Raw genomic sequence first — 26,415 nt, forward strand, 5'->3', positions numbered from 1 at the left:
TCTAAATGCGGGTCCAGACTTCTACTTCTCTACCAAGTCTGAAGTCGGTAGCTGCAAATTTCGAGTACTTATTATGTTTTTTAATATTGCACGGAATATCGCGAACACTATTTAAAAACCGCAAATACAAAAGTTTAATCTGTCTATATGGGCTACATCATCATGTAAAAGAAACTGGCATCTAAAACACAGATTTGAAATTATCGCCGTGTGCCGCTCGTGTGTTACATCATTGTATTAAACGCATATATAATATACAGGGTGTTCCATTTAAAAAATGTGAAGTTGATATTGTTCTGTTTTATACGTCACTTGGAAAAAAACTTGGCTACTAACCCTACATTTTGATTTTTTATTTCCCTTGATAACTCTAAAAACAAAAAAAAATATCAAGATAAATTGAACGCACTTTACAATGGGTCCCAGATTCGCTCCTCTATACAGGGATCTCTGCTCCTATTATACGCACGGCAAAGATGAAATGGTCAAAGCTTTAAAGGAAAATTAGTAGGCCACGACTTATTTGTCACAATTTTTCCAGGAGGCTCCGACTTTGACGTTAAATAATTCCAAGCATCGAAGTTGTATTTTAATAAGTGTTAAAATCATAAATTTTACACTATTCAAGTCAGGAACTTCTTAAGCTAGCATTTAGAAGAAAGAATTATTTTTGGAAAGAAAGTTCCACAGGCTACCGTAATGCTATTTACAAATCTTCAGGGGTAAACTGACACTAGAAGCTAGAAGAAGATGAAACCAATATAAATATAACACCCGCCATAGAGTTGGAATCACACAGATTACGCAATTGGAGATTTAATTACCTTCATTTCATGTTCGTAAACTGGCCGCCAGGGGGCACAACCTCTACCGTAAAATAGAAAAAACGGGTTTTCTCGAAAATATTCAGAATTAATTTTGGCGTAATCTACTCTATATAACGAAACTTTTTTGTTTCAACAATTTTTTTCCATCTCGCCAATTTGGGGAAGGGTCAAATAATGGTAATAGGTTTTTTTGGTTAGTATTATACGAGCTTCAACTGGTTTGTCGATATCACGATATTATTTTTATTATTTTTTATTATTTTCTCGAAAATATTTTAAGCTAGGATGAAAGATGAAATTTATAGTAAAGTTTCGATACTACTTTTATTTTATTTTATATGTAAAACATAATTGAGAGAAAATTAGGTTAGAAAGAATTATTTAGGGAATACCTCAATAAATTGATGTCTGAGCTTGACGTGACGCCTTGAACTATATAAACTTATTTTAATTCAAACCAAACCTAACAATAAACAAAATCTAACAATAAAGAAAACCTAACACTAAACATAGTCAAATCATTAATGGTGTCCCAAATGTTCAAACTGGTGTCCATCATTCTCAAGGCAAAGCTACAGCCTTCTCTGTGTAGAAAAAGCATCAGTCTCTGCTTCAGCCATTGACATTCCTTCAATAATATGTAATTTATTAATAAATTATATTTACTATTCATTTGTTAAACATTATTGATTATTGGCGATTATTATGGACAAACTAGGACCAAATCATATTTAACTCTAGTAGAAAACAAAAGCATCTCACGTCACGTCTGTCCTCTCTGGACTATGCTACTGTTGAAAAATGTGTTTAATAAACACATTTTTATTTATATTTCACTACTTTCTGTGTTATTTTACGCTCTTTCTTCCTAGATAAAAATATTTATACCCTTATATTTGAATTTTTCGAGAAAATCATAAAAATAGCTGTTTTTAATAAATTTTACGCCCCCTAGCGGATATTTTATGAACTCGGAAATAACTTGACACAGACTATACTTACATTTGGATTCTTAGGAAGGGCAATGTCGCGGGTTTAACATATTTGTCGCCCAAAGAGCAAGTAGAAAAATAATCAAACCGGAGGATCGGTGACGTAAGCGAGGCGGCAAGCACCGTACAACAGCTTTGCGTATTATTTACCTTACCGATACGGTAAGTGCCAAAACTAGCTTTAAATATGTTTCTATAGATTTGTTGACTTTTCGCCCTACCCTACGTCCTATATCAACATTTTAAATACGCAATTCTCCTCCTGGAATAAAATAAAGACTTGGAAGCCGTAGCAACGTCCGACGATGACGACGTTGCCGGGAAGCCTTGCAAAAAGTAATCGATAAACACACGCCAGAGATTTCGAAAGTTCCACGATTGCAACGCAGGAAAGGAATGGACCGATTCGTGGAAAACTGAGCGAGCAAATTAACTGGGACGCTGGTTCTTCTCTTCTGGGGCAAAATTCTGGTTTGTTTTGGTTAGTTCTGGTTCGACGTCTGACGTTTCCAGTCAAATGTCTCACGTACGGGATCTGTTTTATCTAAGAAACGGTAGAACATATAAACAAAAACTTAAAGACAGGAATTTGTTTTTTAACAGCTTTCTTGTGCGCGGAAAAAACAAAATACTTGGTTGGAATAGGTTAGGTTAAGCTCAGTTTGAGCATAAGCAAGCTTCGCTTATACTCAAGACTATTAAATCAAAAAAGGCAAATTCTCAATATTTTAAGTTTTTTTTTAACATAATCAAATGCTTCGTTTGACTATTCCGAATTTTTAACTAAATAATCGTCGCTTCATTTTAAAATTTTTGAATATAGAAGTTTGTATTGAGCATTAACTTGCATTCTTCTTCTTCCACTGCTTCATTCTAGTGAAGGCTGGCAATCAACCTTTGGCATCACGTACATGGAACCAATCTCGAAGGTTTTTCAACAATGAAAATCTTTTTCTACCCATGCCGCGCCTGCCTTCTATCTTTCCTTCCATGATCATGATAAAAATGTGGCCAAAATAGGAGGCTTTCCTTCTCTTGACCGTGGCATTACCGTGATGCAAAATCCAGGAATTGTTTTCCCATAATTCCGGACGGTTTCTTCAAGGCAATACTCTTTATTGACCGTACGAAATTATAGTAAGAACTCTTGGTGTAATACGTCACGACAATCAAAGAAAACGGTAAGCAAAACCTGGACATTTGATGCTGAGTTCTTCCATACAGACGACTGGGCTTTGGTTTCGACGTCATAACCATATACCCATGATTGGATACCACTAACGAACTTTTTGAGCATAACAGGATCATCATTGACTTCGCTTAACAGCTCTCTTGTTCATTTTTCTCCATTCTTCAGCCACTTCTCTAATAGTGATTTTTCAACATCATTTGTTTCATTTTTTCAACGTTTTCATCAGTTATTCAAGCGAGGTTCGTCCGCAATCACACCTCAGCCACCATATTCACCGGATGTGGCCCTCTGTGACACCTTACTTTTTGAACACACCTCGTATGTTCGGAGAGTTTTTTCGCGCCTCGGTGCTGCGCTAGCGGGTCGACCGTTATTTTCCAGCACGGTTTTCACATTTCCGGGTTCTCAACAAACTCCAAATAAGTTTTCAAAATTTGACGATCTCGACGACCGAAGATCTCTATTTCAAATTAAACCCGAATTAAGCGTATTCAGGGTGGCATACGTGGTATTCCCATATATACGCTTCCTCTGTGAAATCGGATAGCCAGTTTGGGTGCCGGAGGTAGCGAGCAATATCGTAACGATCCCCATCATCCGTTCACCACCTGACACGATCGTTCATGCGGACGTCCCGTACCATATTATACGCGATATACGTTCCGCGTTATTTTCAACGCATTCTAAAACAACAAGCACGATTTTTTTCGCCCAAATGACTGACGGTTTCCTCTCGGTATTATTCAAATTCGACAAAATTAAGTGAGTTTCATTAAGGGTTATCATGCCTAAACTTTAAAGTTTTTTAAATAATAATAATAATAATAATAATAATAATAACAATAACAATAATGATAATATTAATTATGATAACAATGATAATAATCATAAAATATCATAATTTTTTTTATGACCACTGCTATTGTAACCAAAATATAGATATTTTTTAATTTTTTAATATGGAAGATTTACCATCTAACCTTCTAAACATAAACACAAAATAAGTAACTAAACTAAAAAATAAACATAAATATTCATTATTTAATATTTATAGAGGCAGTTTTTTAATTGAATGTAGGAGGGCAGTGCCAAAACTAGTTTCCCGGTCTGAAAGAAACAAAGTAGAGTAATATTTTTTAATTATTTTTCAATATAATCCCCTTAACTTCAATACACTTATTACATCTCTTTATTAACAACTCAATCCCTTCAAAAAAATATCCTTTAGGATTGTCTGCAAAATGAGCTAAAACAGCCTCTTTTTTATTTATTTATTTATTACAAAGGTGCCCTAACATGAAGAACTAACTTCACAATTTACAAGGACACACTAACAATTATACCATTATTTAATTAACACCGTAAAACTTATAAGTATGTACCTACCTATATCTACGATAAGCAGAAGATAAAAAAAAAATAATAACTATCAAACTTACCAAACTAAACCAAAACTAACACTGTATATTAAGTGCGTGAATTACAAAAAACAAATGTGAAAAAATAAGGAAAACAAATCAAAAATTAAAATAAATTTATAGAAAAACCCTAATTGCTTGATTTCGAAATGAATTAAGTGATAACGCAAAGATGTCAATGAACGAAAAAAAAAAATGCAATGTCTATGTAAAAGAGATATTGGGGAATTGTTACCTAAGTTTGTATTAAATCTAGGCACGTAAAATAATGAAGGAGTTCTTGTTATAACGACTCTGGCATTGAAGGAGAGTTTTTCCAACAGTAAAGGACAGTCAATCCTGCTATTAATAATATTATGCAAAAATATAGCACTGGAGATAATTCTTCTAACAGATAACTTCAGTATATGGTAGAAATTAAGACTAGCTTCATACGAATGAGTTAGTAAGTTACGGTTAAATCTAAAATTTAAATGGAAAACAAACTTTTTTTGTATTCTCTCGATTCTGTCAATATATTTATGATACTGAGGACTCCATATCACACCGCCATAGTCAAGGTGACATCGCACGTAGGAATTGTATAGAATAATAAGCGATTTGCGATCCTGAAATTCCTTGCTAACTCTTAATATAAAACCTAAATTTTTATAAGCTTTTTTTACTATATTCTCAATGTGGATATCAAAACTTAATTTTACATCTATAGTTATTCCAAGATCCCTAATCTGCTCAACTTTTTTTTTGCTGAACTTAAGACAGTAACATTTATCAATATTTAAAAATAGACGATTTTTCACACAGTATTCATAAAAACGATCAAGATCTTCTTGAAACTTATGACAGTCGTTAAGGCTTGTCACGGGCGCGTATGATTTCTGATCATCTGCGTATGACGCTGATTTAGCAAAGAAAAAACATTTACTGACATCTGTGATAAACAGTGAAAATAACAATGGTCTCAAATGGGACCCTTGAGGAATTCCAGATGTGATGCGGGTCGTTTGGGATTTTGCAGAATTCAATTCTACAAACTGAGTCCGAGGACTGATGTAGGATTGAAGAATTTTAACTCAACTTCGTCGTTAAACCGCCGTCCGCGTAAGTCCTTTTTCAAATATCCAAACAAATAATAGTCGCCGGGGTCCATATCTGGACTATAGGGAGGACGTTCGATCTGGTGAAACCTACACAAAAACTATTTGACGCAAGACTTCAATTTTTTTTTTGGGGCCCACTAAGATATATATTTAAAAGAAGACAGAGAAGAAGAAGTTTTATCGTGATACTGGAGCCAAGAAAACTTCCTCTTAACTTTTGACATACAGGCTGGGAAAGTTTTCATGGTCGTAACAATATGGTTAATATAACAGCATGCAGAGAATTATAATCATTATTATTTCTTACTTAAGTAATTGTCTATCTGTTTTTCCTGTTTGTTTCTATAAAATATTTATAAAGCGTGTCCTTCAAAGTGGAGGACACTTTCAACAACTTATCCATTTTCTATGTTCTACTTTTAAAAAAAACTTGTTATTAATTTATTAACAGATAATTTCGTTAATAGTAGGTAGTTTATCGTTTATTATTTATCTTGTTCATTATTACTATTGACAATCAATTAGAAAACACCCTGTATAGGACTTATAACAGCCGCAAACGTAACTCGGTCGCGTTGAAAGAGGCCCCTTAGTTCCCCGGGCACAATAAACCACCCCACAGCAACGGGGCGGAGTTTCCACCCCTATTTGTAACCACGCGTTCAGTCTTAGCGACCAATAAGGATTCTCATTGTGCGGATCGACCCTGGCGAGAGGGCCCAATATTTCCAACGCCCCCCGCCCCCCTTTCTCCGACGCTTCGGAAATAATCATAAAAGCTATACGTTTCGCAGACGCACAGGCTGCCAACTCAAAAAATTCTAAGAAAGGAATATGCTATAAACTGGAAAGTTTGCTGAAGAACTAAAGACAGCAAAAGTACATTTTCAAAAACAACAGAAAAAATGATTTATCAAACGATGGTTAAATTTATAGAAAAACAACACAAGTTTGACATCAATATGGTTCCCAAAGAAACAGCAGTACCTTAGGGGAGAACTTAAGAAAAAACCCTTAAAGTACAAGACTTGTATAGTCTGTTCATAGATATAAGAAAGTGGCCAATTGCTTTTGAACGGAATTATCCAAGGGTGGTCATTAACATACAATGCAACAAGATTATTACCTAAAGTTTCGGAATTTAAATTCAGGTAAAATTGTGGTCCGTAATAGAAAATAATTTTATACCTACCTGTGTTTAATATTCTTCGGTTTGGTATACTACTTAGTTTAAGTTTATTATTAATCTTATTTCGTGTGTAATACAGAGTGTGTTGAATCGTATCTCAGGAGATGCTCCCGCCCAAATGTAGAAAACTCTTCTATTGAGACTAAGGAAGTTAAAAAAAATGTTTATTTGATTCCCATTGAACGTGGTGCCAGCAAGCAAATATCTTTAGAAGAAGCGGCCACATTCACGACAGTTCCAACATCAACTGTATGGAAAATTGTGAATAATCCCATTTCAGCGAGGAAAAAAACGCGAAGCGAAGAACAAAGCGTGCCTACATTAGATATCTTAATTAGGAGGCTTGAAAAAGATGAAACCAGTGTTAAATGTAGCAGAACTACCTTATAGAAGTGTATTCAACACATGGGTTATAGATTTAAAAAAATTGACAAAAGGCAAGTTTTAATGGAATCTTTTGGAATTCGGAAATGACGACTGGAATATCTAGAAAAAATTACGATTTACAGAGAACAACAAAGGCCAATTATTTACTTGGATGAAACCTGGTTCGACACTTATGATACCCCGGAAAAGGGTTGGGTTGACTCAACTGATAAGTGTAAAACAAACGCGCCATCAAAAAGAGATAAAAGAATAACTATTTTGCATGCTGGCTCTAAAGATGGTTGGATTCTAAATGGTCTTTCTCTGTCTGCGAAAAATATTAAAGATTCTTCTCTGGATTACCATGAAGACACCACCGCTGATTTACTTAAAAGTTGGTTTAAAAACAAACTAGTTCCAAACATTCCTCCTAATAGCGTAATTGTAATGGACAATGCAAGTTATCACAGTAGACAGTTGACTAAAAGCAACAATCCAAAACTACATGTATAATAACGACATTTATTTTCACGAAGATTATAACAAAAAGCAATTAATTGAGGTTCTACAAAGCTTGAACCTACAAAAGGAATACGTCTGTGATAATTATGCAAAAAATCTAGGGCACACAGTTTTAAGGTTTCCCATCTTACCACATGTTTGGCACCAACTGAAATCTGCCATTCGTGGTAACAATGTTTTTCCCAGTGTTAACTCCAATGTCCTCAAACTTATAGAAACCGAAGTTTTTAACATCCCTCCACAAAGTTGGCCAAATTCTGTTAAACATTTAGAAAAAATTTGTATAAGAGTTGTAAGCGTTATTCAACCTTACACCTAAGGGTAGATAGAGACGAGTGTCGTCTTGGTCCTTATGGTATTACAACTTATTTTGTAATATTTTGATTTTTAATTAAGACAGTCTATTAATATTTTTATTAAACACTTGCCACGCCAAAAAAGGAGAGAAGATCCAGCCTAAGGGATAAGAACATAGCGAATATACTTAGAGACAGAGGACTGGGGATAATGGAAGCAGCTAAAATGGCACGGGATAAAAAAGAAGTTGTAAGCGTTATTCAACCTTACACCTTAGGGTAGATATGTTTATTATTATGTATAGATACCATGTACGGGTGTAGGCGGGTGTGTATTTTGTTAACGATTATTGGTGCTGTCGTCTTGGTCCTTATGGTATTACCACTTATATTGTAATATTTTGATTTTTAATTAAGACAGTCTATTAATATTTTTATTAAACACTTGCCACGCCAAAAAGGGAGAGAAGATCCAGCCTAAGGGATAAGAACATAGCGAATATACTTAGAGACAGAGGACTGGGGATAATAGAAGCAGCTAAAATGGCACGGGATAAAAAAAAAGTTGTAAGCGTTATTCAACCTTACACCTTAGGGTAGATATGATTATTATTATGTATAGATACCATGTACGGGTGTATGCGGGTGTGTATTTTGTTAACGATTATTGGTGCTGTCGTCTTGGTCCTTATGGTATTACCACTTATATTGTAATATTTTGATTTTTAATTAAGACAGTCTATTAATATTTTTATTAAACACTTGCCACGCCAAAAAGGGAGAGAAGATCCAGCCGAAGGGATAAGAACATAGCGAATATACTTAGAGACAGAGGACTGGGGATAATGGAAGCAGCTAAAATGGCACTGGATAAAAAAAAAGTTGTAAGCGTTATTCAACCTTACACCTTAGGGTAGATATGTTTATTATTATGTATAGATACCATGTACGGGTGTACGAGGGTGTGTATTTTGTTAACGATTATTGGTGCTGTCGTCTTGGTCCTTATGGTATTACAACTTATATTGTAATATTTTGATTTTTAATTAAGACAGTCTATTAATATTTTTATTAAACACTTGCCACGCCAAAAAGGGAGAGAAGATCCAGCCGAAGGGATAAGAACATAGCGAATATACTTAGAGACAGAGGACTGGGGATAATGGAAGCAGCTAAAATGGCACTGGATAAAAAAAAAGTTGTAAGCGTTATTCAACCTTACACCTTAGGGTAGATATGTTTATTATTATGTATAGATACCATGTACGGGTGTACGCGGGTGTGTATTTTGTTAACGATTATTGGTGCTGTCGTCTTGGTCTTATGGTATTACAACTTATATTGTAATATTTTGATTTTTAATTAAGACAGCCTATTAATATTTTTATTAAACACTTGCCACGCCAAAAAGGGAGAGAAGGTCCAGCCGAAGGGATAAGAACATAGCGAATATACTTAGAGACAGAGGACTGGGGATACTGGAAGCAGCTAAAATGGCACTGGATAAAAAAAAAGTTGTAAGCGTTATTCAACCTTACACCTTAGGGTAGATATGTTTATTATTATATATAGATACCATGTACGGGTGTGTATTTTGTTAACGATTATTGGTGCTGTCGTCTTGGTCCTTATGGTATTACAACTTATATTGTAACATTTTGATTTTTAATTAAGACAGTCTATTAATATTTTTATTAAACACTTGCCACGCCAAAAAGGGAGAGAAGATCCAGCCGAAGGGATAAGAACATAGCGAATATACTTAGAGACGGAGGACTGGGGATAATGGAAGCAGCTAAAATGGCACTGGATAAAAAAAAAGTTGTAAGCGTTATTCAACCTTACACCTTAGCGTAGATATGTTTATTATTATATATATAGATACCATGTACGGGTGTATGCGGGTGTGTATTTTGTTAACGATTATTGGTGCTGTCTTCTTGGTCCTTATGGTATCACAACTTATATTGTAATATTTTGATTTTTAATTAAGACATTTTATTATTATTCTTATTAAACATTTGCCCTGCCAAAATAAAATGCAATAAATCCCCCAAACATATGCAAAAAAATGCATTTCGCATTTTCTCCGCCGGTTAATTCTTATTATCATTCGTTAAATACGTCCCCGTCGATGGACGACAATGTGCGATGAAGTGATCGAGAATTAATGCCCGGTAACAATATATGACACCCTATACCGTCACGAGGAAGGGTGTGGGCGGGAGGGGGAGGACAGACCAGTCGATAAGGGTGATCGGTCACTTTGCCCGCTATATTCTAAACAGTCTCATTATGAACGGCTCATCTTGACGGGTGGTGCGTGTGCGTGTGTGGGTGAATTGGTGAGCGCGCGTTGTTTTATGGTCTGTGGCTAGACCGCGGTCCCACCGAGGGGCGCCATTTTCGGGGATACATCCTAACGGGGGTGAGTTTTCGATTCTTAATTTTAATGTTAATTGGCTGTACCTTTTTCGTTTTAAGAGCTATCGAGGTAAACGAAAAAAAAAAAAAAACAAAATGTAGGGTTAGTAGACCAGTTTTTTTCCAAGTGACGTATAAAACAAGACACTATCAATTTTCTGACATATAAGCCTACGTCATATTTTTTTAATTGCAACACTTATATTATATATGAGTTTAATAGGATATCTGATTCCGATTGCAATGATGTAACACACTTTATATTTTATAAGTAAATATAATAAAAATTTGTTTATGTTTGACATATTAGTAACGGGTGCTTTTTTTTTTTCGATGTATATAACTTTAAGTTGCAATAAAACAACGATGGATTATTCGATTGACATGAATTTTATTTATCCAAAAGATAATTTTGTGGCATTACATTTTAAATATGATTTTTGGCATATGACCGCCACGGCTGGCGCGGATGTAGTCCAATCTGGACGTCCAATTTTCGATTAATTTTTTTAAACATTTGTGACCGTATATCGGCAATAACACTACGAATGTTGTCTTCCAAATGGTCAAGCGTTTGTGGCTTATCCGCATAGACCAATGATTTTACCTAGCCCCACAGAAAGTAGTCTAGCGGTGTTAAATCACAAGATCTTGGAGGCCAATTCACAGGTCCAAAACGTGAAATTAGGCGGTCACCAAATGTGTCTTTCAATAAATCGATTGTGGCACGAGCTGTGTGACATGTTGCGCCGTCTTGTTGAAACCACATCTCCTGGACATCGTGGTTATTCAATTCAGGAATAAAAGAGTTAGCAATCATAGCTCTATACCCATCACCATTGACTGTAACGTTCTGGCCACCATCGTTTTTGAAGAAGTACGGACCAATGATTCCACCAGCCCATAAAGCGGACCAAACAGTTTTTCTGGATGTAACGGTGTTTCGACATACACTTGAGGATTAGTTTCGTTCCAAATGCGGCAGTTTTGTTTGTTGACGTAGCCATTCAACCAGAAGTGCGCTTCATCGCTAAACAAAATTCGCTTATGAAAATCGGGAACAACGGCAATCTCGTTTTGGGCCCATTCGACGAATCTACGCCTTACTTGATGATCGTTTGGCTTCAATTCTTGCACGAGTTGGATTTTGTAAGCACGTAATCCAAGATCCTTTCGATAAAGAACGCCCAAGGAGGATGCAGTTTTGTTCGGATTTTTCAAATAGACATGATGAGAATAATAATTTTTTGAAAAACATTTTATGGACGGATGAAAGTTCGTCCACTACAAGAAAGGGTTGTAATAGAAAAATACGCGATATAAAAACCCAATTAATGTATGGTAAGATAAGATAGTCTATTAAACACATACATAATATACAAGGTGTTAAATTTAAAAAATATTATGTAAGTTTATGTCAGAAAATTGATAGTGTTTTGTTTTACACGTCACTTGCAAAAAACTTAGCTACTAACCTTCCCCTTTACCTTGATATAGTTGCAGCCCATTAAAACGTTATCAAGATGAATTGAACGCACGTCACATGCCTTCCTCAAGTTACAAGAATAACGTTCCAAAAATAGGAACCTTAAAATTTGATAAATGTAAAATACCAGAAGCGACATCGATAACTTATCTAGGTATTAAAATTGACAATTTATTTCGCTGTAATGTGCATTTAAATTTCCTTGATATCAATCAATTAAAAATTCTTTATTTCCCTTTAATTCAAAGTCATATGACTTACGACTTCTGGAAAACATCTACGCAAACTAAGCCTAATATTTAATTATTTATGGTAAAGTTAGATGGATGGATACAATTGTACTGTGAGGAAATTTTAAAAGATATAAAAAACGGAAGAAATAACATAAACCTTACTTACTTCAGCTTGACAAGAAGCAACAGGCTGTCGAGAGATATACAGGAATCAAAATCTTTTCAAAGGTTTAAAACTAAAACCAAAGATTGGATCACATTAAGAGGCCGATAAGTCTTTAGCGCTTTAATTGACCTTAAATACCATAAATAACATTATAGATCATTTATTATTGTTTATCTAATCTTAACCTATAACCAACTAATCCAAATTTGGCGATACCTTCATCGAATGTAATATTTACAAACTAAAGTCTGTTCATAGATATAAGAAAGTCAGTAACTGATACGAATTAAGGAAAGACCCGGGCAAGCTGTAAGAATGAAAAATGGCCGAACAGGTCCCGTACTTTGCTTAGAATTTAATTATTTGGTGTTTTGTTAGGAAAGATACTAAACAATATTTATTTATTTATGTATTTATGTTTAAATCTCAAATAAAATTACAACTTATTTTTATTACCTACTTAAATTACTTAAAATTATTCACATAATATATCAGTATCACTATCGCTATCATCGCCTGTTCTAATTATTATTTGTTCTATATTATTTGCAATATGGATATACGATTGCTCTGCCTTTTCTATATGTTTAACAGAATTTGCCCAACTTTGTGAAGGGATGTTAAAAACTTTTTATAAGTTTGAGGACATTGGAGTTAACACGGGGAAAAACATTGTTACGACGACTGGCAGATTTCAGTTGGTGCCAAACATGTTCAATGGGATTAAATATACAGTGGTAAGGTGGAAGCCTTAAAACTGTATGCCCCAGATTTTTTGCATAATTATCACAGACGTATTCCTTTTGTAGGTTCAAGCTGTGTAGAACCTCAATTAATTGCTTTTTGGTCTAATCTTCGTGAAAATAAATGTCGTTATTATACATGTAGTTTTGGATTGTTGCTTTTGTCTCACATGTGGAAGGGGTTTTAGTCAACTGTCTACTGTGATAACTTGCATTGTCCATTACAATTACGCTATTAGGAGGAATGTTTGGAACTGGTTGGTTTTTAAACCAACTTTCAAATAAATCAGCGGTGGTGTCTTCATGGTAATCCAGAGAAGAATCTTTGCTATTTTTCGCAGACAGAGAAAGTCCATTTGGAATCCCACCATCTTCAGAGCCAGCATGCAAAATAGTTATTCTTTTACCTCTTTTTGATGGCGCGTTTGTTTTACACTTATCAGTTGAGCCGACCCAACACTTTTTCGGGGTATCATAAGCGCCGAACCAGGTTTCATCCAAGTAAATAATTGGCCTTTGTTGTTCTCTGTAAATCGAAATTTTTTCTAGATATTCCAGTCGCCATTTCCGAATTCCAAAAGATTCCATTAAAACTTGCCTTTTGTCAATTTTTTTAAATCTAAAACCCGTGTGTTGAATACACTTTCACGAGGCAGTTCTGCCACATTTAACACCGGTTTCATCTTTTTCAAGCCTCCTAATTAAGATATTAAATATAGGCACGCTTTGTTCCTCGTATAACTGGTAAATTTTATGCCGTATTGTATCTTGATCACTTTCATCTACACTCGAGAAAATGTCAGCATCGCTTCTTTTTTTCCTGGCAATTTTCCATACAGCTGCCGCATTATATCTTCAAATGGGATTATTCACAATTTTCCATACAGTTGATGTTGGAACTTTCGTGAATGTGGCCGCTTCTTCTAAAGATGCTTGCAAATAAACATTTTTTTTAACTTCCTTAGTCTCAATAGAAGAGTTTTCTACATTTGGGCGGGAGCATCTCCTAAGACTCTACACTAGACTCGCGCATACTTTGCATAATTCGCACACGATTCAGCACACGCTGTATTACGCACGAAATAAGAATGATTACTAATAAACTTAAACTAAGTAGTATGCCAAACCAAAGAACATTAAACACAGGTAGGTATAAAATTATTTTCTATTACGGACCACAATTTTACCTGAATTTAAATTCCGAAACTTTCGGTAATAATCTTGTTGCCTTGAATGTTAATGGATAATCCCATTCAAAAGCAATTTAGTCACTTTCCTATATCTATTCCTAGCACGGTCCTGGAATGGTTACGGGTAAGGGTCCGCTCGGCAGGGTGTTTTATAAAAGGCCGCGGTTTTGAAGTAATAAACAGTAGGCAAAGTTAATAGCAGGGTCGCTTGCAAAAGCACTATATTTCTGGTTGAACTATAACAAATCATTAATTGCTTATTACTATAGGACGTTTTTCCGTTCTCCTATACTTGAACTTTTATATTTTAAGAGCGCTCGGTTGTTACTTCTAAAAAATATCTTTTACTTTTTAAAGAGTCTTCCATTTTATTACAAAAACCTAAATATAGGCAATTAGGAGTTATTGAAAAAAATCTGTTAGTTTTATTTTAAGTAAGACCGATATTATTAATACTTTGAAGTCTAAGGATAGCGGTAACAGAAAAAATAATTTATAATGACGTTTTAAATCTGTAAATCGGTAAGTTTTAATATTTTCTGATGCTGATTTTATTATCTGTCAATTACAATTTGAATGGTTTCCTTGTCAATGCGAATGTGGACAATACTTTTGTTTAAATCATAACAAGCAATGAAATTTTTAGCAGTCATTATATTAAAAGCACCACAACTCGATGACGTTTCACCAATCATCGTGTTGATTTCTTCAGAGCTTAATTGAAACTCCACATACATGTTTCAAGAATTGCTCGGAAAAATATTGAAAACATACCTATATCCCGCTTGTTAGTGTGGGTAGATAAATTCCAAATAAACAGTAGGCATAGCTAATGACGGGATCGGTTGTAAAAGCACTATACTTCTGGTCGAAGTATAACAGAACTTTGAAATTGTTTATTTTTGCTAGGGAAATAAAAAACTACATCACAGCCCGGTAAACAAAGCTGGCCTGCCGTCGCCTCTGGTCTTTGGAGTCTTGGGAGACGCGCACGCAGGATTGGTCCGAGACGACAGCATCCCCCCCACCCCAATCAGGTAACGAGGGATCACAATGGAATCCAATTACGTCCCCAACAACCCCCAGTTTGGGCTGCAGTTCGAGTGTAACTGGAGCGGAGTAGATGTATAGTGCCGATATAAGCAACAGAAACCGTACATAACCTCAATTTCCTAACCCCCCCGCAGCGGGGGCCCCCCGCGCGTGGCGTCCTAGTGTCCCCCCTGTCTACCAGAGTGCGCTCCGCCCCCCACCCAGCTTGTGTAGTGTCCTGTTTTGCCCCGGTTCCGCCCGTCGCTGCTAGATGTCGCCAGCTTGTGTAGCGTCCTGTTTTGCCCCGGTTCCGCCCGTCGCTGCTAGATGTCGCGCGCTCCGACCGTCGTAGGCCCCCCCGGTAGAGGGCGGTGACGGTGCGGCGCGGTGACGCGGTGGATCGGGAGGATAATTAAATAAACTTGAATTTTAATACATTTTATTTTATTTATAAAATTGGTCTGGCGAGGAGTTTCTTCTTCTTTTTATGTCGATTCAGTCGACCATCCCATTGTTCCTGTTCCTTGCGTTGTTCTTCTTCCCGTTCCCGGAGGAAATCTAAATACGAAGTGCACTCCTCGCCGTCCCACTCCGTCGACCACCCACCCGGGTACTCCTGCTGCTCCTTTGTTTCTTTTGATCCACCGGGTTGCTCCTGCTGCTGGTGATGTTCCCTTGTCGTTTCATGTCGTACCGGGAATTCTAACCCCCGGTACTCTTTGTGTGATTTGAATATGTGACGCCCTAAGCGATGCGCCAACATAATATGCGACTTGTTATACGGACAAACCGCGATTTTTTCTAGAACAAAACAAAGTATGATATGTAGCGTTTCCTATAAAACACACATTTTTTTTTTTTAAACAAAACTTCCAAAAAGGGGGGTTATCAAATAATTTTAAAAATTGTTTTTTAAGTTATACGCGCATACTAAAATTCACGTTTCAATTCACTGTCATTTAAATGTAAGTGTATTATTGTCAAAAGGGCAAACTGCAATTTTTTAGTACAAAAAATAAACAAAAATATGTATATATTTCGCGTTTTCCCCATAAAACGCACATTTTTGAAACAAAACTTTCAGTAATTTTAAAAATTGTTTATTTTTTAAAAGCCAAAATTCCCTATTCACTGTCATTTAAAAGATATTAAAAACGCTCAATTTAATTCGATTATTATTGTCAAAAAGGCAAACTGCAATTTTTTAGTACAAAAAATAAAACATTTTTGAAACAAATTTAAAAATTGTTTATTTTTTAAAAGCCAAAATTCCCTTTTCCATTCACTGTCATTTAAAAGCTATTAAAAACACTCAATTTAAATCGGTTATTATGCAACGTAAAAAAGATGAGTATCATATTTTAAAAACAGGTAGAAACTAACCAAAAAAGTGATAACCCAAACTGAAACCCACAAGAAAAGACGCGCACTGTATAAAGGTAATTAAAATATAAAACTTACCAGTTGTAGGGTCGTAGGGAAATGGACATCGCACTTCTGTATTCATTGCACTGAATATAGTCTATAATACACATGCAACGTATTTATACACATGCACTCCCTTCCATGGTTGAATTAAAAGTCGAAAGGTCTTCTACCCACAAGCACCAACGCCGATTTGAATAGACGCGATGTTGTCGCCAGACAACCGTGCAGGTAGGAGTCTCAAGGTCAACACGCTTTCACACGGGAACGCAACCGTTTCGGACGTTGGACGAACGTATGTTGCCGCAAAAGATCAAGGCCAACTTGCTTTCATTTTTTACAATCTCCGTATGGGATGTGGAATTTCAAAACGCGCCGAGTCTAAATGTCAAGTTGTTTTGCTTGTTGAGAATAATAATTAATTGCCCCCTTTATATTTGCTCCGTGGGATTAACGTAATGGGAAAAATTTGTTGCAACGCATGTGGAGGTGTCTTCGTTTGTTAACTTTTAGAAAGTATTCTCGCACCGTATAAATACATCTCATTTTTCTCTGTTTTGTCAGTAGTTGTTTTTGGTATTATTCGTGCAACGTGGAAGCTAACTTAGTGGTTTGGTGTTCGTACAAAAAAGCAGTAAGTACCTTTTTTATTGTCTTATTTTAATTCTTTAACATTTGTTATTATTTTATAAAGGTCCTAAAGATCATCTTAGTACTCTCAACCCGTAACCGCAAATAGAATAGCAGCAATCTTAAGCGTAAGTTTTTTTTATTTTTTTAATTTTGAGATAAAATAATTAATAATAATTTATAGATGGACTTAAGTCAACTGAATCAAACCTGTCTTGCAGAAGGTGATTTTGAGCAGCCGATTGTCAAACTGCATGAATTGCCGATAGGCGTTCCGTTTAAAATTACTAGAGCCAAAATTGTTAATACAAAATTTGGCAATTCCGTGTTGCTGCAATTAGAAAATTCCGTAGTATTTCTTCCTACTCGCGTGACAGAAGCTTTCCGTCCGAGACTAGAACACTTTGCGTCGGGGCAGTACAAACTGGTCTACGAGGGATCCAAAGATATTGGAAAGCCCAACTCTTTAAAGAAATTCAAAATAATTCAAAATTAATCAACATATTATACAGGGTAAGTCTTATTTACTGTTATATATTTAATAAACCACGATGCGCGTAAAGCAGATCATTCATAGAGCGCAAATCTTAATTTTAACCTTACAAAAATTAAAAAAGCATATTTCCGACAAGTTCACTCTTAGAGATAGTGATGTGTGGCTTAGGAGACTAAATAAAAATATTGAATCTTGCAACCAAATCGTTTCTAACGAAAAGGATTTATCTATTGGGTTAAAAAGAAAATTACAAACTACAATTCAACATCTGAAAGCTATTAGAAAAATTATTCTTAATTATCAACATAAGCATTTTGGATTGGGATTACAAAGTAGTAGCCGCGAGACAAACACAAATGAAATGGTTGTATGGGAATCGGTAGCGTCGTGTTTCCAGGGAAGAGTTCAGACTGGTGTCATAATTAATTTACTTCATAAAGATTTAATTCAATTTTTAAACGATTCTCGTCCAATATTTCAACAAAAAATTAGTCAAATTTTAAAGAAATTTTTATTGCTGAAAGTAAATACCACATTTTGCGGTGAATTTATTAAGGCAAAAAATGATGTCCAAGGCGAAGTTGATGTTAAATATCTGAGTACCGGAAATGCTGTAGTTGATTTAGGAACAGAATTGAATGATTGGTTTGTTGAAAATGTGCAAGATAAAATTTTAAATCAAATGTCAGAGTTTCAGGAACGTGATTCCGGGTGGGCTTTAAATAATATTATTTATTTAGAGATTAACATTAATAAATTTGAAATGGGTAACGGGTCATCCTTCGTTGAGTTGCCTAAAGAAATTGCGAATAAAAGGGCTTGTATTAACATTAGAAATGACGATCAAGCGTGTTTTTATTGGTCAGTTGTATGCGGACTCTTTCCAGCACGTTTTCGTCAGTATTTACCCTCTTCATATCCATACTACAAAAGTGTTTTGAAAACTGAAAATTTACAAACACCTATGGAAATGAATAAAATAAGCAAATTTGAAAAAGACAATGATATTTCCATCAATGTTTATATCTTAGAGCTTAATAAAAATGAAAAAACTAGTTTTTATTCCGTGTTACCTGCACGATTAACAAAAGAAAAACGCGAAAAACATTCAAATTTGTTGTTAATACAAAATAAATATTATCCAAAAGTTAATGATTTTGATCCTGATCCGCAAGATAATGATTATGAAGAAATAAAATATCACTATTGTTACATTAAAAATTTGTCTCGATTAGTTTCCTCACAGCTCAGTAAATATAATCACAAGAAATACATTTGCGATAGGTGTTTGAATTATTTCAATAACGAAACTCGTCTACATGACCACGAAACAATATGTTCCAGTTTCAATGAGTATAAAGTGTCTTTTCCCAAATATGATTACGTTGAATTTCGAAACCATATATATAAACAAAGGACTCCGTTTGTAATTTACGCCGATTTTGAGAGTCAATTGAGAAAAGTAAATTTGAAAATTTCAGATAAAACCTCGAAATACCAAAAGCACGAAGCTTACAGTGCTGCATATTACTTTAAATGTTCTTATGATGATTCAATATCATTTTTCAAAAGTTATCGTGGTCTAGATTGTATTGATTGGTTCGTGGAGGAAATATCTAATTTATCAAAATTTGTTCGTTCAAAATTTAAGGATATTATACCAATGGATAGTGAAATTAGTCTAGATCAAAGGTCGAGTCATTGTCATATTTGTGAAAAACCTTTTTTAAAAGAAGATGTTATTGTTCGTGACCATGATCATTTTACTGGTAAATTTAGAGGTTTTGCCCATCAGGCTTGTAATTTAAATTTTAAAAAAATATTTGTAGTGCCCGTAGTATTCCAGAACCTTTCTGGATACGATAGCCACTTCCTGCTTCCGGTTTTAGCAAAAAAAAGCTATGTATCCATAGTTCCGGTTAATAAGGAAAAATACATCTCTTTTACATATTTCGAACCTGATTATAACATAAAATTTAGATTTATAGATTCGTTTAGATTTTTGGGAGCATCTCTGGATAATTTAGTTTCCAGTATGGATAAAAATGAACTATATATTTTAAGAAAAGAATTTTCCGATCTCGACGAATCAAAATTAAATTTACTGTCGCAAAAAGGTATTTTTTGTTACGATTACATCGACCATATAGACAAATTAAATGAAACAACTTTACCCCCGATTGAAGAATTCTATAATAAATTAAGTGAAAGCAATATTAGTGAAGAAAAATATTCCCACGCACAAAGTGTTTGGCAGTCGTTTGAAATAAAAAATTTAGGCGAGTATTCAGATTTGTATTTAAAAACCGACGTTATTCTTCTGGCAGATATATTCGAAAATTTTCGAAAAACTTGTATGGCAACACACGTTTTGGATCCGGCGTGGTATTTCAGTATGCCCGGGTATACATGGGATTGCATGCTTAGATTCACAAAATGTCGTTTAGAACTTTTGCGCGACATTGACCAAATTATGTTTATCGAGCGGGCTATACGAGGTGGAATTTCGGTGTGTGTTGGTAGATATGCGGAGGCCAACAATAAATATATGCCCAACTACGATTCATCCAGGGATGATTCCTATATCATGTACTTTGACGTCAATAACCTCTATGGCAAGGCCATGTGCGAGCCTCTTCCTTACGGAGGATTCGACTGGATGTCTCATCAAGAGATTGATTCATTTAATGTCATGAACATTCCAGATGAATCTTCCCAAGGATATATCCTAGAGGTAGACCTGGAATACCCGCAGAAATTACATGACACACATAGAGATTTTCCATTTTGTGCCGAACATCGAGTGCCCCCCAATTCAAAGTTACCAAAACTAATGACTACTTTGTATAATAAAGAAAAATACGTCATACACTATCGCAATTTAAAACAGGCTCTCAAAAACGGTCTCGTACTAAAGAAAATTCACAAAATATTAAAATTTAACCAATCTCGTTGGTTGAAATGTTATATCGATCATAATAATAAATTAAGAACCCAAGCAAAGACAAAATTTGGTATAAATTTATACAAATTGTTTAATAATGCCGCTTACGGTAAAACAATGGAAAACATTCGCAAGCATCGTATTGTTAAATTTGTTAAAGCGTGGGATGGTCGCTACGGTGCGAAAAATTTAATTTCTAGTCCTAGATTTCACAGTAGAACCATACTTGATAACAATTTGTTGCTTATAGAATTAAAAAAATCGGAACTTTGCTTTAATAAGCCACTTTATATTGGAATGTCCATATTGGATTTGTCGAAAACGACCATGTACGAGTTTCATTATAATTACATGCTTCCAAATTTGGGTCCCGAAAAATGTAAAATTCAATACATGGATACGGACAGTTTCATTTATAATATCAAATGTTATGACGCATATGAAAGCGTTATTAAGGCCGATTTAACAAAATTTGACACGTCTGATTATCCTAATGACAATCCCTATAATATACCGCAAATCAACAAAAAGGTTTTGGGGTTGATGAAGGATGAGACTAATGGCACCATCATTAGTCATTATGCGGGGTTAAGGTCGAAAATGTATACTTTCAAAATTTTAACGGGTTCGGTAGTTAAAAAGTCAAAGGGTATTCAGTACAATATTGTAAAAAATAAAATTTCATTTGATGACTACGTAGAATGCTTAACAAATTTTAGGGAAAAGTACGCCACTCAACGAACCATTCGTTCATACACTCACAATGTATTTAGCATCGAACAAACAAAAGTTGCCTTGAGTCCTTTAGACGATAAACGTTATCTTTTGCAGAATTCATATGAAACGCTTCCGTGGGGACATTATAAAGTGCCGTAATTATTTTTTAATATATTTTTGTTACAGATTATGGTCAAACAACTTACATTAGAAAGCCTTTGTATTATAACAATTTGCGAAAATATTAGGTGTAGTGCTGATTTTTTGCTTGAGTCACCTTTGCCTTGGAAACTAACGATACTAATATTTAAATATTATTCGAAATATAGATGGAAGTACCTTAAACAATTAGCGCTCCAGTCTGATGGCAATTCTTTATTAAATTTAGAATTCATTCTGTTGAATAAGAGATTTGGATCGTCTTACAGAAATAGCATTTTGGCAACTCCAACCATTGATTTTGACGGAGAATCCGCTTACTGTTTATGGGTCAGTTATTACAGGATAAAATATTCGGAAATTTTAGTTTGTAAATCTTGTCACTTTATATTTCAAGTAGTTAAAAAATTTAAAAAGAAAAATTTTAGACTTTTATTGGATCACTATCATTTACAGCTGGATATAAATAATTTGAATGATGTATATCACGATAAACAATTTTGGTGTCAAAGCTGCTTTGAAGAAGTTTTGTTCACTGTAGAAACTGAAGATGAATGTAATTTAATGCTTCACGATGAGAGGAAATATGGAAAAAAGTTACGCTTTTCTGATAGTCCATTGAACTATTAATACTGTGGTTTTATTATAACATATGTAACTGTAGATAAGACTTTTATGTATTGATTGTATTCCATTGTATTGCAACAAGAATAAACATGTATATATTTAGACGCTATTTTCTTTTTTACCACCACCACAACACCGCATAATAATTACACAGAAGTTTGTAATTGTATAATTTATTTATTATATACATTATTACTATTTTACAATTTCGTTAAATGCTAAATTATTAAATTGTTCTAGTTTTCTTTTGCACTCTTGAGCTTGCATCCGCGCCACTTGCAAGTCTGTATTAAAAAGCGCAATTTGTGTTTCAATTTCGTTGATATTGCACTCTAATCCCGACAACTGAGACGCCAAGTTTCTTTTTAAATTGAATGCCTCACAAATGACACTTTTTTCTCTACCGTCCGTGAACACTTCGAGCCAATCAGCGGATGACGTTGGAGCTGCAAACGCTTCACTTGTGGTAGTTTTCTTCTTCTTCTTGCGGGATACGACCGACGCACTTTGTTTTCGTTTGGTCGCAGATTTTTTGGTTTGTTGCTCTACAGGAACGAAGCTGGACGGGAGCACTTCTGATGAAGGAAATTGCAACTCGAAATTTTCCAATAAATTATACAATTCGTTGGATGTCACAATTTTCTCTTGAGCCATCATATACACGTATTTATGTCAGAACTTCTAAATCGAGACTAAATTTATTTCAAAACGTCTACGTTGTCTACCCACGAATCGTGCGACTTATCCAATCCCAACCAGCGCACGAGAACCATATTGCCTCGTCTGCGCAACACCTTTTCGACGAGATATAAGTCCGGGTTAACTGTCTTCTGCAATTCTTCTTCATAAAATCCGCCCATTATGGGTTTACCCTGCATATCTTGAAGCAAATACGTTACGGGGTTAGTAACCCGTACTTTAACAATTTTAAACAATTCCGTGGTCCAATTCGGTGTATAACCTTTGTTGAAAACGTGCTTGACTTTGCTGATTCTAACGATGTCGCCGACTTTAAGTTTACGAGGACCGAATATTTTTATGCTACTATACGCGGTTTTCAAAATTCTCTTTTCGTTGCTCTTACTCACATCGATGGGTTTCGTACCCGTCGTTCTATGTTTTGTGTTATTGTATTCATCAACGATAGAGGCGAGCACATCGATCCATTTGTACGTCCCGCGTAAAGAAAAATGTCGAAACAATTTCTCTTTGAGGGTACGTATCACCCGTTCGACAATTGAGGCCTTTTTTATGCTATACGTACTATAGTGGTTAATTTTATGCTTATCCACAAGTTTCAGAAACGTGTCGTTGTAAAATTCTTTACCGAGATCCGTTTGCAAGTTTTGAGGGTGCCGTCCGTCCTTGAGAATTTTGGAAAACGCCTTGGCGACTTCGACCCCGGTTTTGGTTTTCAACGGGCGACACCATACATATTTTGAGAAACAGTCTATCACAACCAGCACGAATTTAAAATTTCTGTTTTGTTTGCTGTAGCGATCTAATTGGGCCAGATCCGCTTGCCACAGGTCATCCATCCCTCGTATTATAGTCCGGCGGCGAGCATAATTTCTGCGTGCCGGCTTGTGCAGTTCTCGAACCAGTTGTACCTTCTCTTTATTCATAATGTGTGTTCGGTTGCGATGGAGGATTTAAAACCCTTTGTTTCAATACCTTCATTATATTCTCATTTTCGTTCGTAAGTCGCTCCATTTTGGTTACAATATCATGAAATTGCTGTGACAAAACGGCGACTTTTGTCATGTGCTTTTCCAAATCTTTCTTTGCGCTCATTTCGCTTAGCTTTTGGTGGAAAACTTCGCGAAACTGCATAATTTCATTTTCGAGTGTAGTGCTACTCATTTTCAGTTGTTCTTCAAGACGCGAGAATTTAGTTTTGTCTTCAATTTGTAATCTTTTCGTGTACGCTTCGAGTTTCTGTCCAATAATCTTTCTCAATGCAATTTTTAATAAATTACTTGTCTCATCCACATATTTTTTGTTAGCCACGTCACCGTCATCGCTAGGCGTTTGGACATTGCAAATTTTTAAATTGTTCATATTGACGTTTCCGTCTGGCATATAGTCGAGGGCGCTTCTAATCACAGTATTAGTGAAGGGTCGTCGCAGCGCGCTAGAACGTCCAAACTTGTCCAGACTCATCGTTAAACTAACGTATAAAACCTGATTCTTTTAGCTCTTCAACGATTGAAACTATTTCGTTATCATGAGACGTGTTGCCTGCGTGTTTCGACGCGATTAGTAATTTCAGACGCTCTACGAGTTCATTGACGTCGTCCCAGTATACATATTCAGTAGGAGCGTCATTATAACGCATATTATAACCTTGACCGCTGTACGAGTACGAACGCGACTGAGATTTTATTAAGGGTCGGATGACCTTGGTATATTTTGGTACAGTCGATGCGCCTTTCAGACGTCCGATCGCGTCCCTGTGCACCTGGGTAGCCTCCATTATTTTTTTATATTGTGCCAAATCGTCTTTTGTGTATGCTATGGGATCTTTCAAAAACACCAAATTATACAAGCCGCGGGTACCGGAATATCTCTCGCCGTCTACAATAATATCGCCAGATCCTTGATGAAAATCCAGCGATTTATTGCCGAGAAACCATTTGGATGATATTTTGTCGTAAACGGGTCCGTAAACAATATCGGTGTCGGGCGATTTTACCCATAAATTTTGAATATATGAATGGGAAATTTCTGGATATTGTTCCAGGTATGATTGAAGGGATGCGTTGGCCACGCTCGATGTGTCAAACACATCATCTTCCTCCTCATCGATATTTTGCATCTCAACGCTCTTATTGGGATCCGGCGTTTCCTGAATTTCTTCCATAGGCAAAAATGATACGTTAACCTTATTTTTTGTTTCTTCGTTCGGTTCCTTTTTGTGTTCCCGCTTGACACCTCGACGTTCAGTTTTTATTTCTGCCGGTGACGGTGATAGCTTTATTTTTGCTATACGTTCTAGCGGCTCGCTGACGGGTTTGAAAAGCTTCCGAATTGACGCATCCTCTTCGCTCTTACCCAATTTTAATGTTAAATACTTCTTTCGAATAGATCTAGACAACTCGTTTACTTTTTTTTTTAGCGCCGCGTCGGCGATGTCGGCGGACGTCGCCTTCATGACTGTTTCTATCGACAATTAAATATCGACTTTTATATATTTATCGAAACCCTTGCGGTAGCGTCCGTTTTTTACGTCGAAATCTTTGACAATTATCAAACAGCCGTACTTTTCTTTCCAGCACTCGGAACAAATTTGTTTAAACGTGTCGTATGAAACGTCGGGTGAGACATGTTCATCATAAACGTGACGTAAATTCATGTCATCCTGTTTAAACAACGCGACAATATTGCAATTGTCACGTATCAATTGCTTGGGTACCTTGGAGTATGTCTGACAGAGATAAATAGCGTCGATGGCCTTGTGTCGGCACATCGAAAAATACTCGCGAATTTTATCTTGCTTGTCGCACGCCACGTCGTCGAAAATAAACAGAGAATTCTCTTTCGCGTCGCTGGGGTCGATTATCGAGTCTCTTTCACTGTAGGGATAATATCCAACTCCTTTGACATTGCTCAATACGCGAGATAACAGTTGATATTTTGGTTGATACAACGACTTTGAGTAGACGTAAACATTTTCGAAACTTGCCCCGTTGGGGTTAAAGAGTAGCGCTAACATGGTGTTGGTTTTGCCGCAACCGCTAGGTCCGCAAAACACCGCCCTAAATGAATTGGGTAGCAGTTGACCGTGTTTGCTTTTGTTAAAGAAACCATCTCCGCAAACCAAATCTAAATTATCGATGGGGAGCTTGAGTTTCTGCTGCACCACCCGCATGACTACAATGTTTATTCGAGACACCTCGTATATATATATACGACACAAGCAATTTCCTTTAATTAGTATGTTATGCTTCGCGTCCGGAAGTGGTCTCGTTAACACGCTTATTAACAAGTTACCTTTTGAAGTACACATTCCGGGTTACCAGTTTTGCGGTCCCGGTACAAAATTGGAAAAACGCTTGAACCGAGGCGATAGCGGGGTGAATCCTTTGGACGCTGCGTGTAAGGTACACGACATTGCCTATTCGCAAAACAAATCGTTAGACGAACGTCATAAAGCGGATAAAGAATTGGAAACGCGTGCGTGGCAGCGAGTAAAATCTAAAGACGCAAAGTTTGGTGAAAAAGCTGCCGCATTCTTTGTC

At 35.8% G+C, this 26,415-nt stretch overlaps 1 protein-coding gene and 1 long non-coding RNA gene across 3 annotated transcripts; one reads left to right on the plus strand and one right to left on the minus strand.

The window, feature by feature from the left end:
• Window positions 1-15,624: 15,624 nt before the first annotated feature.
• Window positions 15,625-16,777, minus strand: LOC132703972 (uncharacterized). Its single transcript, XM_060673546.1, has 2 exons — window positions 16,638-16,777; window positions 15,625-15,977 (listed from the first exon to the last, which is right to left on the minus strand). Exons 1-2 carry the CDS (start codon window positions 16,681-16,683, stop codon window positions 15,625-15,627), a joined length of 399 nt encoding a protein of 132 aa, XP_060529529.1. The 5' UTR covers window positions 16,684-16,777.
• A 325-nt stretch (window positions 16,778-17,102) lies between these two features.
• Window positions 17,103-22,240, plus strand: LOC132703973 (uncharacterized). Of its 2 annotated transcripts, XR_009619197.1 has the most exons (4): window positions 17,103-17,235; window positions 17,296-17,359; window positions 17,416-17,744; window positions 21,575-22,240. It is a non-coding gene; the product is annotated as an uncharacterized LOC132703973 (long non-coding RNA). The 2 variants fall into 2 exon arrangements; XR_009619196.1 differs by lacking the exon at window positions 21,575-22,240 and having other exon boundaries at window positions 17,416-18,594.
• Window positions 22,241-26,415: the final 4,175 nt, after the last annotated feature.

Source organism: Cylas formicarius, unplaced genomic scaffold (assembly GCF_029955315.1).
Source record: "Cylas formicarius isolate icCylForm1 unplaced genomic scaffold, icCylForm1.1 PGA_scaffold_6__28_contigs__length_40554024, whole genome shotgun sequence".
NCBI classification, from domain to species: domain Eukaryota; kingdom Metazoa; phylum Arthropoda; class Insecta; order Coleoptera; family Brentidae; genus Cylas; species Cylas formicarius.